At 41.9% G+C, this 15,000-nt stretch overlaps 1 protein-coding gene across 3 annotated transcripts in view; it reads right to left on the reverse strand.

Annotated features, from left to right (window-relative positions):
* The window catches only part of RALGAPA1 (Ral GTPase activating protein catalytic subunit alpha 1), a 129,697-nt gene extending 122,552 nt beyond the window's left edge, over positions 1 to 7,145 (reverse strand). For all 3 annotated transcript variants that reach the window (XM_058807876.1, XM_058807875.1, XM_058807874.1), the window contains exon 1: positions 6,811 to 7,145. In XM_058807876.1, coding sequence (XP_058663859.1) covers positions 6,811 to 6,916 — 106 coding nt within the window. In that variant the 5' untranslated portion in view covers positions 6,917 to 7,145. The remainder of the gene's footprint in view (positions 1 to 6,810) is intronic.
* Between the last annotated feature and the right edge of the window lie 7,855 nt (positions 7,146 to 15,000).

Raw genomic sequence — 15,000 nt, forward strand, 5'->3', positions numbered from 1 at the left:
TCTGTGTTCAAGGGTGCTTTTGTTTTGTTTTGTTTTGGCAGGGTTTGTTTTAAGTTTGATGTTTTAAATGTTTACCTTTAAAGTTGTGTCCTTTGCAGAAAAGGACTAGCTTACTTGCTTTACAATATTTTAATTTCACACAGTATTGTGTCTCTTTGTGCTTACACGTCATTTCTCCCTAAAACAAAAGAAACCCTGCCAAAACAGATTTTAGACATATATTTAAACTGTTCTGAAAAGAACTTTCATCAGTTCACACTGCATTGCAGAAATTCAAGAAAACAGTTGTATCATTCCAGATTAAGTTGTGGCTAACTTTATGTTCTATTTTAAGAGTTTTAGAATGGAATACTATGCTTATATGTAAAATTGTCAGAGCACTTAGTATAATGAAAACATTATCCTGTCTAATTCCAAGACTTGCTGGCTTTTAAGTCACTTTCTCTCGCCCTTACCAAAACCCAAACTGACAACTGCAGCAAACAATGACCTGGAAGACGTCCAGAATTCAGGATCTATTTCTGTAAAGCAGAGGCCTGCTATGGACTGACACGGACAGTATCAACTCCTGTAACAAACTGGTGCCACCAGAAAGCAAAGGTTTCCATGTTCTCAATGGATAATTAAACTTATTAATTCTTAATTCTCCATGCTGAAATATTTAAGGGTTTCTTTAGAGCAAAACAGTAGAGAGATTTGGTTACATAGGGACTGTCCCGAATACAAAAGCATGTAATTGAGAAAGGTTAAGTGGAAAACCTCGGGAACTAACTGGTGGCTCTGGCATAGTTAACAGACTGTCAAAGTGAAAGAGCCCTGATAACAGACCACAAAAGCAAATCTATTACACAAAGGCTTTACATTAGCCCTTACTGTTTCAGATCTAACCAACAGCTATTTAGCAAAACCATTTTTTAAAAAAGGTAATTTTGTCAAAGAAAATATTCTTGAAAGTTTTTGTACTGAAAAAGGAATATAACTTAAAGAAATCTTCTAATGGACTTCTATTTTGCATCAGACAAGTCTGAACTCCTGATCACAATCTTTTAGATACAAATGAAAAAAAATCACAAATGAATAAGCAGGTTAACAGAACCAATGAACATCATCTACATACAGACTGGTACAACACCAGTGCCCGACAGGAATGAGCAGAAGCAGCGCCAGCTTTCCAAGGGAATTCTCTAACGGCGCTTGCAGATTCTGAGTTGCACTAGAAAACTCTTGAAAAATACTTCCACAACAATTCACACGAGTTCCAGGACTTAAGTTTTTATTTAAGCAACTTCAGACACTTCCATAGTAATGCACGTATTTTCATTCCGAACTGTCAAAGCTAAACCCACACAGACCTTTCCTTTGCAACAAGGGGTCAGAGCCTCCCTTTTGTCTAGCCTGGGGCTTTGATCTGGCTCCAGCCCTCAGCCTTGCAATTCAGCAGCCCTGGCCACTGCTGAACTCTGCAAGTCGAGTGTAACATAGGCCAAAATACTAAAGCAGAGTAAATGTTCCCCCTCTGCTCCTGACCAAAACATAACTTGTTCAGGGTTAAGTCAAGAGTGCCAGAACATGAAGCCCGAGCCCTCCATGCAATTCACATCCAGATCCCCGAGTTACATGAGCAGTGACAGGTTCTCTGAAGATAGACTAACCAAGAAAGAAAAAAAATCTACAACTCCTGCAAAAAACCAAAAATCTTCGCACATCCACTGAAACTCCAGGCAGCTACTTTTATTGTAGCTTCCCATTTGCTGTCACTTTAACAATGACAGAACATTTTTCATTTATGACTGAAGTTGATGATGTGCAACACCAATGAATGCCATCCAGCTGAAGCATTAGGGCTAACTGCCAGTGGAATAGATTTCTTAAATTAAAATCCCTTTAAACGAATGCAATCTCTTTTTAAGTGTATGGTTTAATATTAAACAATATATCAGAATGCATGTCCAATGCAGTCCATTTCATTCTGTCCCATGTATTTTGACTTTTCCCTTTCAAAGACTATTTACATGAGATGTCCAGCGCTAACTAACCACCAAGAATAACAAAACAAAATAACATAAACATCCCACACTTTAGATACTCTGTCCTCTTGCATTTTGCAAGTATTCTCTCCATGGTTCCAGAGATAAAAGAAGTATAGTTTTAAATACCAGATGCAAATAAAATAATTCATGAGAAACAACATATTTCCTTTTTTCTTCACTCTGGATTAACAGATGACAAACCGGTAATTTCTACTCAACAAAAAAAGTGAAAAAAGAAAAGGGAAAAAACCCCAACACAACAAGAAAGCAAGTATCTTAAGAATTCAGCTCTATAAGAAAATTTTAAACCCATAGATTCATTTGATTTACTTGCACACAGTAGAATTTTACAGAAATGATTAAATAATTAGAGGTTTTAGCTTTTTAAAAAAAATACATACATTTACAAATTCAGACTGAACCTTCAAATTCTACAAGTTTAGTCAAACACCAACACATCTAATATCAAAATGAAAAGTCAATATTGTTAACGTATGACCTTATGAAGGGTAATGTACCTAGCTGTCTTAATCATTTATAGAATGCTTAAAGCACTGTTTTAGCAAAAGGACATATAAACCAAGATCTGAAGCTTGAAAGATTACTAGCACAAACTTTTATAAATTATCATTTAAAAATCACAGAATTTTAGTTTGATGTTGAAGTCTGATGAAACAATGAATATATATAAGAATAATCCAATATTTTTTCCACTTTAATGACCCTAAAAATTGCAATTAGCTGCTATTTGACTGGGGATTGCTAAAAATATATATATATAAATATTTTTTCTGGAAAATCATTGTACAGGCAATAGCTAACCCTGTAAGGTACACAGTGTGCCTCCCTTCCCAGCTCGAGAAGCCTCAGTGATCACACCGCAGCAGTGCAGCCTTCCTGCCAGCAAGGCCCCGCTGCTGCCACACAGACCCCAAGGGAATCCCGCTCAACATTCCCACTCAAGGTTCAATGCTCCAACTATGCAGTCACACACAGCAAACACAGCTCTCACAGCACCTCCAGCATACAGCAAGACAAGACAGCAGAGCAGTTTGCTAAAAACTCAGACATTGACCAAATCAGCACCAGGGAGCTGTATGAGACTCTCAGGCACTTCCCAGAACTGAGAAGAAAAAACCAAATGGAGCAGGGTGGGGTAAACACTTCCTATGGGAAGAAAAGAATACATCTCAAAAGAATAAAATCTGTGAAACCAGATACTTCAGATAGTTACATCTGCTTTAAGAAATATACTGCAGCACCATAACAGTGAAAGGCAGATTACCTTTGCTCACATGCTGCTAAGTTCCAAGATATGAGACTTCAATATTTACAATTCTTCTTAGCATTTCTAAGCAAGAATAATATTTCTTGCTACTCAGAGGTCTCCTAAAGGCTTTAACTTCTACTAAAAAAACCTTATACCTGTGACATGCATACATGTGTCACATATTGTATTTAAAAATAATTTAGCCAATTCTGATTTGGTCACCTGAATTTCACAGAATTTTCTCTGGTTCCCAAATTACAAAAAAAGGCTGAATGGAGCCAAACTGAAGCAGATCAGAGAACGAAACACAGGACACTGGCCTGAAGTGGCAAAGAGCAGTTATCTAGTAAAGAGTTTCAGAAAAAAAAAAAAAAAAAAAAACAAACCCAGAAAAAAAACCCCAAAACCCAAACCACAAGAAATGCATTTCCCTCCAGCATTCCCTATAACTGATCACTAGCCTAGCATTCAAGAGCTTTCCAAAACAAAAATCATTTATTGTAACTTCAGATTTGGTAGGCCTTAATAGATGTTATTTCCTAGACTTTCTCATATATGTTTACGTACTTTTCACCCTCTGTCCCTATACAAAGGAATTTTAAAGCTTCCAGTGTCTTTTCATATTAAAGTTTCACTCTCATCTGAGTCATTCCCATATCTAAATCTTCTATACAATGACTATAGCAATCAGACTCCTAAAGCTGCAGTGGTATTTGATAAAATGGTATGTCACTGCTTCACAAAAGACACAAAATTTTCTATATATCCTTATGCAGACTCATTTGCATTTTTTACTAAATTTAACCTGAGTTGTCACCAATGACAGGATACTTTGCTAAAAGAATACAAATCACTGCACTCTAAGTTATTTTGTAAAAGACATTTAAAGGTTCCATCTAATGAACACTACTCTTAATTTGTTAAAAATAACAGTCACAGACCTTTATGCTATTGATCCATTTAGCTTCATATTAGGTGGTTGATATTGTTCAGTATCTTCTGATCCTTATCAAAAGTGGCATTATAATAATTCAAATATTTTTAGACTACATGGTGCCTGACTTACACTACTGACTTGGAGGATGCAACTCTCAGTCTTGTACCATAATTAAGTTTTTGATATTTCTCTTTGGCTAGCCGACAGCCAGCAGTCCATACTTCACAAGCAGGTATCTCTATTCATGACTCTTCTGTTATTTTGGCTTACTGGAAAACTGCTGCTTTGGATGCCTTGGTAAAATAGCAGGAAAATGAACTAATACTCCCTTTCCTCCTCTCAAGTCTTAACCATGAAACTAAGGTCATACCTGTTTATTGTTGTTGACCAAAGACTAAAATGTACAGCAAAAAAACCCGAAAAAACAAACTCTGGTCCAATACACTTTGAAGGCCTACTGAAAGTATTCTAAATTAAAGAACAAGAGAATATTCTCTCCCTTCTCCTGGACGTGAAACTGCAGAAAATTCTCTTCCGGATAGTCTTCCAGTCTCCTGTGTGCAGAGGCTAAGGTCAATAAACAAAAACTGTTTCCTTCGGGAAGATGCTGAACACAGCTGACCTGAGATTTCCTGCCCTATCCCCTCGGACAGTCTGTTGGCAATAGCTAACACAGCTCCCCTGGACACATGGGAAATATGGCAATTTTTATTCTAGGGGAATGGTCACTTCTCATGCTCTACAGTGGGAAAATGTATGGAAATACCTTACTCTTCTGCTCTTGTTTTTGTATCTCATGCACCTAAGAATATCTACATAATGACAAAATCTTGTGGATGTATCCAAAAAAGACAAGCTGAAGAGCATTGTTACACCTTTCCCTAATTACACAGTCACTCACATACTGTGTTCTCCCAAACTTGGAGAAAGGATGTGTGGGAGCTGTGCTTCAACAGCTGAGATACACACAATGGGGGGGGAGATGGCGACATGAAAACATCCTCAGATAATTTAACCTGTCCTACAGCCAGTAAACGGAAACCTTAGATTAGATAAGAATGTCTGCTTGACATAGCTTATGCCTTGCAACTTACAGAAGTAATTCAATTATTAAGAAAGCTGAAGAAAAAAAGCCATTGTAAATAAATTGCAAGCAACATAAATGCAAAATCTAGAACAGATCAAAACCAGAGTGTTTTGTAGACTAAAGCAAAACTAGAAATATTCAACATACTTTAGCCAGGAAATCTGAATTCAGAGAGGTATTTAGTTTCTTTAGAATGTTTTTTACCTCTTATGTTTCAACTGAGCTAAAAACCAACACGGAGCAAGGCACAGCTGGCCCAGTACAGCTAGTTAGGAAGAGTGGTACATTCTGAGTGAGGCAAGGGGATGCATCTGACTTCTGAAGTCGCTTGGACAGCTACACAACTATTCTCAATTTCAAGTCTAGATAATTACTATGTTGCAGAAAATAACTCATGAAGCAGCAGATGGTGCAACATGGGAACACCTGTTCCTTTAAACACCAATACAAAATAAGGGAGCAATAGCCGTTTTCCTTTGAAAAGAAAGAATCCAGCTTTGGAGGACAAGATACATAAATACCACCAGACTGTGGGCAGAACCCAAAATAATCCATTCAGCACTCTGTGCTAAACATGGAATGCAGTTGCCCTTGACCCAGCCCTGTTCACGTGTTGATAAACTGTCAGAAGCAACACACGCATTCCCTGGACTGGAGCGTGCAAAAGATACTCCAGAGCAAGCTTCTTTTTTCAAGGACAGCTTGATGACAATGACTTAGATTTTTACAAACACATGCAACTAACAGATACCTCGGAATGGTTAACCAGGTTTGTTTTTGCTTCCCCTTGTTTTTTTTTTCATTAGGCAATTATGCCGTATAATCACAATTTCTAATTCACTGGTCAGGTTAAATGGCAGCTCACATGGAACTGCAGCAGCCCTTCAGGGCTTGTGTGTCCTCCTTTACCAACCAGCAAACCAAAAGTGTTTTAAATCTGGCTGTATAGAAGCTCCTTCACATCTACGCTAGTGAGCAATTAGTACTGTAGCTCTTACCTTGAAAATGTACACAAATATAAATTGGTACCGTAAGAACGTAGGGAAATGGGTTCAGGAGTTATAGGCACCATTTGGGCTCGCCAACCACTTTTATTCATGCGCAGCAACTTAGCACTTTGTGTATTCTAGAGAATAATTCACACGGGAAGAACACCACTTTTTCGCCTCCTTCCACAGTTCCCAAAGCAATGCCACAATCAGACGCAAGCGTCCGTGCCTGTGTCGGTACAAAAGCGCCGGGCGAAGCATCCCGCGCCGCGCCCGCGGGGTCCCGCAGCCCCCGGCACATCGCTGCAGCCTCGCCCCGCCGGGCCCGCCACGCCGGGCGCGGGTTTTCCCCCGCTCGCCGGGTGGGCTCTGTCGCCGGGGCCGAGCCCCGGGTCCGCCTCCCGCCCCAGCTGCTCCCTCCCAATTCCCCGTCTTTCCCACGCCGGGACCCGCGGCCCCCGCTGACCCGCTCCCTTCGCCCCTCCCGGCCGCCTCACCGATAAGGACGCGGAGGTGCTTGAGCCGGGTCAGTGGGTCCTTGCGGGTGTCCAGCACCTTCTGCGTGGATTTCCGCACGTCCCCGTGCGGCTTCTTGGAAAACATCCCGCCGGGCCCGGCCCCGGGTCCGGCCCCGCGCCGAGCTCCAGAGGCGGACAGCGGCCTCCGGATCTGCCCGCTCTGGGGCCCCTACATAGCCAGAGGCGGCAGCGCCGCCGCCGCCGCCACCTCCTCGTCCTCCGGCCTCCGAGCGCGATGCGGCGAGGGCGGAGGGGCGCGGCGCGGAGCCAACTCCCCGCGGGCCGGGGGGCCGGGCTGGGCCTGCGCTCCCCCTTCTTCCTCCCTCACTTTCCTCCCGCTGCTTCACGACAGCCGTCAGGTACGACCCCAGGCGTCCCCATGGCAACCGCGTCGCGACGTCACGGCGGCGCTGCCCCGCGCACCTCCGAGGCGCGCCGGGCGGGGCCGCGCCGGCCGCGCTCCCCGGGCCCCGGCCGGGCATGGAGAGCGGCCGGCGGAGCAGGGCACGTAGGGGCCCGCTGTAGGATCCGCGGCGCCGCTCGGCAACAGTAACTGGCGTAGGAAACTGTACTTCTGCTGTTTGTAGGTAAAATATCAGCCAGCTACTCTGGCTGTACAGAGAAACTGCAGGGTAAGGGGGTAATTCTGTGAGCACTAAGGAAATAAAATCCAGGTGGGGACCGTATTCATCACGGCAGCGACTCCAAACCTTTTACTCAAGCCTCAGTTGTGCAACCAGCAACGATGTGTCTCATAGTTCCTCTTTCCACACTGAAGCTCAAAGTGATGCAACTCTTCAGCCCGAGCTCCTGCCCGAAGCTGCTTCTCCCCGATTTCACAGCCTACGCCTTCAGCTGCAGTGCTGGCATCGAGACCGAACCATCAGCACGCCTGAGGCCAGCAGGGCTCAGGCATCCTCATTTCTTCTGCGCTCTGTCAGGATGGTCATGTCCCTTCGGCTCCTACAGCAAAGCCAAATGAGCTCAAGAGAACACGTTTGGCTCAGTCCCATGCACAAACTCACAGCAAGGCCAACAACAGCCAGGGGAAATTGATGAGGTGCCATAGCAACTCTTGCTGAGGATTGAATTACTATCATTGAAAAAGTCCCAAGTTTCTCCTAAAAGTTTGTTTGCATTAATGAGATAGAGAATTCTTGGACTTTTCAAAAGACGTCTGCTGTAGTATCATATAAGACTCTTTCCAGTGTCTCTTTGCTTGGACATTTTTAAACAGTTGCTGGTGCTCTGTTTTGGATTGAGGATCACTTCTGTGAGCTAAGAGTCTGATTGGAACAACTGGAGTTTTTAATATTGGAAATATTTCATTATTTGAGACTTGTTTTAAAATTCCAAGAATTGTCAAAATTTACAGACCTGTCACATAAATAACATAACCCTAATGTTTAAAATAATGACGAACAGTTAATGTTAAGCACAAGGGCAGTGGGAACACAGTCAGCAGGGCATCAGTGAGGGACTCAGGGTCGTCTGCCAGCTTATGTGGTCTGCCCCAAAGCATTTCTAATACTCTACCATCTCTGTAAGTAAGATCTGAAGATTAGCAATGTTATCTAATATGTAGTATTACAATTATTTAGTTTACTATAACACAGTACATTTTAGCTTTCTAAGATCTGACGATATATTGATTAATGTGCTTTGATTTCTAAATTTCATTAATTCTAAACACAATTCTGCATATTGAAAAACTTTGAGATATCTTTTCTTTGTATAATTTGTTTGCTTTTCCATTAATTTTTAGATCTTTAACTCAAGGCGAGATTAAAAATAATAGAGCAAGACATCACTAAAATATTAAATGACAGGAGGGAGTGGTGTTAACCAAGATAATAATGGCTTCTCTAGATAAGCTTCTTGTGCAGGCACACCAGGCAGGAAGGGCATGTTCTGTGCACAGGAAAAGCCATGATCTTGCAAAGGCTTGACTTTGAAGCATGTGACTTCTGTTCTTTGAATATGCATGAAGGACAAGGTTAGAAAAGAGCAGGAGTAGTTAGGCAGAGGTTAGGTTCTGCTGCATTCCAGGCTGTGATTATTGTGCCCAATTCTTGGCATTTCCACTTTAAAGAAAGAACATTTAAAATGTTTCCATCCAGATGCAAGGGGACTGTAGTAACTAAGTTTAACTGAACTTTTAGAGGAGTACTGTAGACATTTAAATGCTGCAGAACTTTATTCCCTCCTTCTATTAGCTGTCATCAAGCCTGACAGATTTCAGAAAGCATTTGGATAATTCTCTCAGGCAGTATTCCTGTTCATCGTGAATAACAAATTTTTACTTAATTGGCAGCTATTTACTTTATGAAAAAGGCCTCCAAAACTAGATATTTAAGTTTGAGTAGTCAAAACCCCAGTTCTGTACAGTTTAATACTCTAGTGTAACATGTTGATACTAGAGATGTTTTGCTACTTTCACCTAAACAGTCAAATATCAGGATCCTCTAATATATTTCTAGTATAGTGATAATGGAACAGCTAGCTGTCCCTTCAACAAAATCTTCTTCCTATGAAGATGATAGTTCCATGAATGCCCATTGCATTTGCACAACTCTGTATCTCACAGATGAAATCTGGACTTTATATACTTATGTATTTAAGGGAAGGAGCTTTTCATGAGCCTATGTTCTGCTTTTGTGTTGTTAGCAGTATATCAGCATTGATACTCTGTGTTATACAAAGCCAGAACACTGCAGTCTTTCCAATCATCAAGGATCATAAGTTTGAATAAATTTTTCCAAGAACTACAGAACTGATGAAACCAGATTTCCTCCAAGTTTGTATTCTAGCCACTGAAAGCCACGAGTCAGCTCCCTTCACAACCATAAACCTTCCTCTGTTTAGTCCCCCCTACCTGATGGGCTGGACTGCAGTTAAGTCTTAACTTCATGTGTAGTTTATCCCATCCTCAGTCCAGGGAGATACCTTCTGTCAGTGGTCCACTGAGTCTCACAGCATGACTGGTAAAATCACATCATCCCATTGTGAGATGCTCTGCCCAGGGGGAGGAGCAAAGCATTCCTACCTGGATGAAATCTGAGATTTGGAACACCAGGAGAGCTTTTTTCCACTGGATTCCCAGAGGAAGATCAGGCCCATCTACACCAGCACTGGACCTGCAGAGGAAAACTCCAGCCTTTGACAGGATCACTGCTTCAACAGAACCACACCTGTCACTGCAGGAGGGCTGCAGCCACCATTGAATGGGAGTGCTACCAACGCCCTGACTAACAGGGTGTCAGGTGGTATTCTGAATCTGTCAGTGGTTTTTTTGTATTACTGCATTTTTATTTTAATTTTCCTAGTAAAGAATTGTTATTCCTATTCCCATATCTTTGCCCGAGAGTCCCTTAATTTCAAAATTATAATAGTTCGGAGGGAGAGGGTTTACATTTTCCATTTCAAGAGAAGCTCCTGCCTTCCTTAGTAGACACCTGTCTTTTCAAACCAAGACACTGTCCCTTGGACAAAAGCTAAGTGAACACATATCCCTCTCTGGGACGTTACTAGGTTTTGTTCAAATGCTGTTTTACAAAACATGCAAAAACTTGGTATCTTTAATATTCATGCTGTCATGTAATATAAGATAAAAATCAGACAATGGCTTCAAAAGTAGCAGGGAGAGTGCAATTGAAAAAAAAACAATAAACCTCAAGCCAACCAAATAAACCACCAAAACCAACAGACAACTGTTACCTAAGTTTTGTTTCCTTAGCATGCTAGGACTGTGGCAGCCATGCTCAAAGAACAGAAGGTGTAAAGGACCTGTCGTGACCAGAAACTTTCATACATGTAGAAGTTATTTAAAACTGGTGTAATCATTACTAATTCCTGGCCAGCAGTGCCAGAGAATTTAGTCTTTTGCTATGCAAAGTCACCTTCAACTCACAATGTTTGAGTTCCAATGTAAGCACTAGCACCCATATCTGATAGGAAAGAGCTTTTGAAATGTGAATACTCTGACACAGTGGAAGTTGCAACAACTTTTAAGCAAAAGTACTCAAACACTCTACCACTGAGATGTTTTATTTTTCTTTCCCAACTTCTGAAATTGTTTTGCAATATTGACAAATGCACAAAAGAACCCCTGCATGTCTGCCAGCCTCTAGAGGAGAGAGAATTTTGTACAGATTATTTCCTTTATATCAAAAGAAATAGTTTGCCCCGATCTCTCCTGTTATGTCACCTGCAGAAAGAAAATGGATATTTTAGAAGTAGGTTGTATCTCTTTGTGTTTATTTTGATTAGTGCAACTTTACACCTTTTGCAGCATATATCAGAGTATTCTGCCTAGAAAAAACATGATCTGAGGAATGAACATCATCCAATAGCCTTCAAACATAGCTCATAAATGGCACTCCATGACTGCTACTTTAAATTGCTGCTGATCTTGACCTGCATGCAAAATAGTCTTTTCAGAGTTCTTGTGACCTACCTCCTAATATTGCACTTTCAAAATGAGGGTGAAGAATTAGATTTAATAAAGTATTCAATGCATCATTTTTTAGTGATAGAAAGAATGGTTTGGTTTGCTAGAGTCCAAATATTCCAGGGCAACCACTTCTTTCTGGCTAATAGGTTTCTGTCACCTTTGGAGGACCTCACCCCTAACAGCCTGACCTGTGATGACCAGTCCAAGACATGCTCCATCTTTGAAATGGGAGAGACTCCTAATAAGAAGTTATTTCCAACTCATTAAGATATAGTGCACTATATTGCACACATGGCAAAAGCTCTTTCATCCCTGCTTCTCCTTCAGGGTTTCATCTATACCTGTATCCTAATGACTCACATAATGTATATTTCTGGTTTCCTCCTTTACAGTCTTCTTCTTGTCAGAAACACTCAGGTACTATGCAACACTCACTACAACAAAAGCTGGCAATCAGGTTTATAATCAGATAGTAACTGCTTTTCAGAATCTAAATGGACTGCCTCCGTTCAATAAATTAGGTGTAAAATTACAGCTTTGCTTCCCAACTTTTTCTAAAGGTGTCCCAAATTGTGAAAGGAGATACCAACATCTGTACTAGCCAGCATCTTATTTATAATAATTGTTATCGCATCCAAACTTTTTCAATACCAGTTTCAACAGAATTTCCAGTTTTGAATTTTTACATGGTTGCCAACTGTCCTTGTTAATGGTCTCTTTCTAATTGCTAGAAAATAACAGAAAAAAAACCCACCAGTTGTTAATCCCCACCTCCCCATTAAATGCAGACCTGAGCAGATGAGGATGATGACAATCACCTTCTTAATAGTTATTTTACTCTAATGAAGGGTAAAAGTCATGGTCCAGAAAGAAAAAAATCACATCTTTGTAGGCACATAACACTTGCATTCATTATATTGATGAAATGGTCAGTCCAGAGACTGGTCCTCTGGTAGCTGGCTGGATTCATAGATGCATTTATAGACACTAAACAAAAATCTTTGCAAGTCCTCTAACAGGCTAGATAGAATTTCTTCTTTCTCCAATCCTAGCATTTGCCTCTAGAGATCTGACTAAGATAGGTGTTGCCACTTTTGATGTTAAGGGTTTATAAGAGATCTGATAAATTAGCTTTATAGTCTAGAAATAAACTATAAGCTGTCATAAGCCCTGTGCCCATATGTAGTGCCCAGAAGTACCCTTTGCTCTTATATTTTCCAGCACTGCATTTAGACAGCCAAGTTAACTTAACCAGTACTTTTTTTTTTTTTTTCCACACAACAGATAATTATATTGCTTTAGATGGGTAATTCCCCCCTCTCCTGGCTATAAACAGAATAGAAGCATGTAGAGTTGTGTGTTATTTTAAAAAGTTTCTGTCTTAACTCCTCATCATGGTCACTGATTTCCACTAGGGCATGGGAACTTTGATTTCCTTCTGGGGTTTATTTTTAGCTCCTTTAGACCTAGTTCCAACTGTTTCAATAGGAAATTACAATCAAGCCAAAGGTTTCCTGTTTTCCTGACATTCCTTTCCCTGCAACTATTTTCCAATAGTTTTTTTTTTTTTTCCTAGTTCAGAACCTTTGATTTCTAGTCTTTTTATCTTGCTAATCCAAAAGGCAACACTTGAATTGGGGATTGTAAGTAAAATGTTAGACATTTTTACTTCTGGTTTTGTGTTTTGGGTTTTTTTTTTTCCTTTCTGAATCCCTACAGATATCTTAAAAAAAATAATTCAGATCCTGCTGGTGAAATTTCCTGGTTTTCTTCTGGGATTTCTCTTGGTGTTGTTTCAGGCCATCTTCTAGCTCCTTTTAGCCATTTGACTATCAGACATCACTACTAACACTTTTAACCGGGCTACCTCAAAAAAATATCAGATTGGGGGGAGAAAAAAAAAAAAAAAAGGACCCGGCTAACTACTTTGGTCAGTTTTAAAAACTATGTGAACCAGCACTTGGCCAGGCTTCGGGGACTCACAAGTTTCCTGGGAAAAAGCTGGGGACAAGTTCAGCTGCTGTTGCTCCATTAAGCAGCCAGAAAGCCAGAAACGCTGGGCAGAGCTGCCCCATGCCGAGGCGCGGTGCTGGGAGCCGGGAGCGCCTGCGGGGCGCGGGGAGAGCAGCGGGAGTGCGGGCAGGAGAGAGCCGGGCTCGGCACCTGCAGCAACCCGATCTGGGACAGCTCTCGGGATCCCCATGCGGGCTGCGGTTCTTTTACAAACTGTAGGCTTGTGTTCCACGTTAGGATGGCATACTTTACTGTGATGAGAGAAGCTCTGGATACCCCATCCCCGAAGTGTTCAAGGCCAGGTTGGATGGGGCTTTGAGCAACTAAAGATAGTGGAAGGTGTCCCTGCCCCTGGCAGGGGTGTTGGAACTAGATTATCTTTAAAGTCCATTATATCTGAAACCATTCTATGGATCTATGAAAAAAAAAAAAAGGCAAATTGCAAATTGTAATGGGTATGGAGAAAGCACAAGTTGTGCTGTGTCCTTGGGTGACTACAAAGGCAGAGACAGCAAGAAGAGAAGGGATGGAGTTTGCACACTGAAGGGTGGGAGGTCAGGAGGTCAGTTATGTCTAATTTTTCTCTCACTGCTCTTGGAGAAGAGGTGGCACACCTACACACACTCCTCTTGGGGGAGATACAGGGAAATTACTTGCATTGGATATACAGAGATGTGGGAGAAAAGAAGTGACTAATGAACAGCAGTGGTTATTGTGGGTGAGGTGGGCAGTTATTGCTATGGAGGTGGAAATCCAGAGGGAAATGCACAAGTTATTAACTGCCTCACAATATAGCCTCCATAACATCCAGGCAGACAGCAGAGGGGGACTAAATTTGGATCTCAATATGAGGAACTGCTCCTGCTAGGCACACACAACTTCTTTGAAGTGGCACATCACATCACTGAGACACACTGTGCTTTTCTACTGCTCCTGCAGCTGGCCCAGATTTCAAGAGTGAGCCTGTGCAGTACAAGGGAGCCCACCTTGGCCCCCAAGATATCACCCCCACTGACCTGCAGGCCACAACCAGCGCTGTATTTCAGGACTCTTGAGGATCCCTGCCACACTTCCTTGTATATGCTTAGGTCCTGAAGTGAAGCTAATCAGTCCCTCAGAGCAAGGGCACAGTCTGGACAGCTTTTTCCAGAAATTGTCACTTCTGTTCAGCACATCTTATGTACCGCAACTGGTGAATAACAGACAAGTAATGATACTCAAAGCCAAAACAACGATCCCCAAACCTGCACAGATTGCAGTATTATCTCTTTAGTCACTTCTCATACCCAGTCTCAGAGGACAGCTGCCACTTTCAGTTAAGTCTGACTTAGTTTAAAGCATATCAGACTGGTTACAGGACAGCATATGACACTGGAGAAGAAGCAAGTTCTGCTGGGGAGGCCACTATTCATAGAATCATAAAATGGTTTGAGTTGGAAGGGATCTTAAAGATCATCTTGTTCCAAAAGTTCCTGGAGCACTTCCAGGGATGAGGCATCCACAGCTTCTCTGGGCAACCTGTTCCAGTTCCTAACCACCCTCACAGTAAAGAATTTCCCCGCAATAACCACAATGACCTCTCCCTTCGGAGATCCGAGCCACAAGGGACGCCCTGCCAGGCGGGAGGGTGGTGGGGCACACGTGAGGCCCCGCGTCGTTCCTCCGCTACTGCGGCAGGGAACGGCCACGATCGAACCCCACAC

The sequence above is a fragment of the Ammospiza caudacuta genome, chromosome 6 (genome assembly GCF_027887145.1).
Source record: "Ammospiza caudacuta isolate bAmmCau1 chromosome 6, bAmmCau1.pri, whole genome shotgun sequence".
Lineage (NCBI taxonomy): Eukaryota > Metazoa > Chordata > Aves > Passeriformes > Passerellidae > Ammospiza > Ammospiza caudacuta.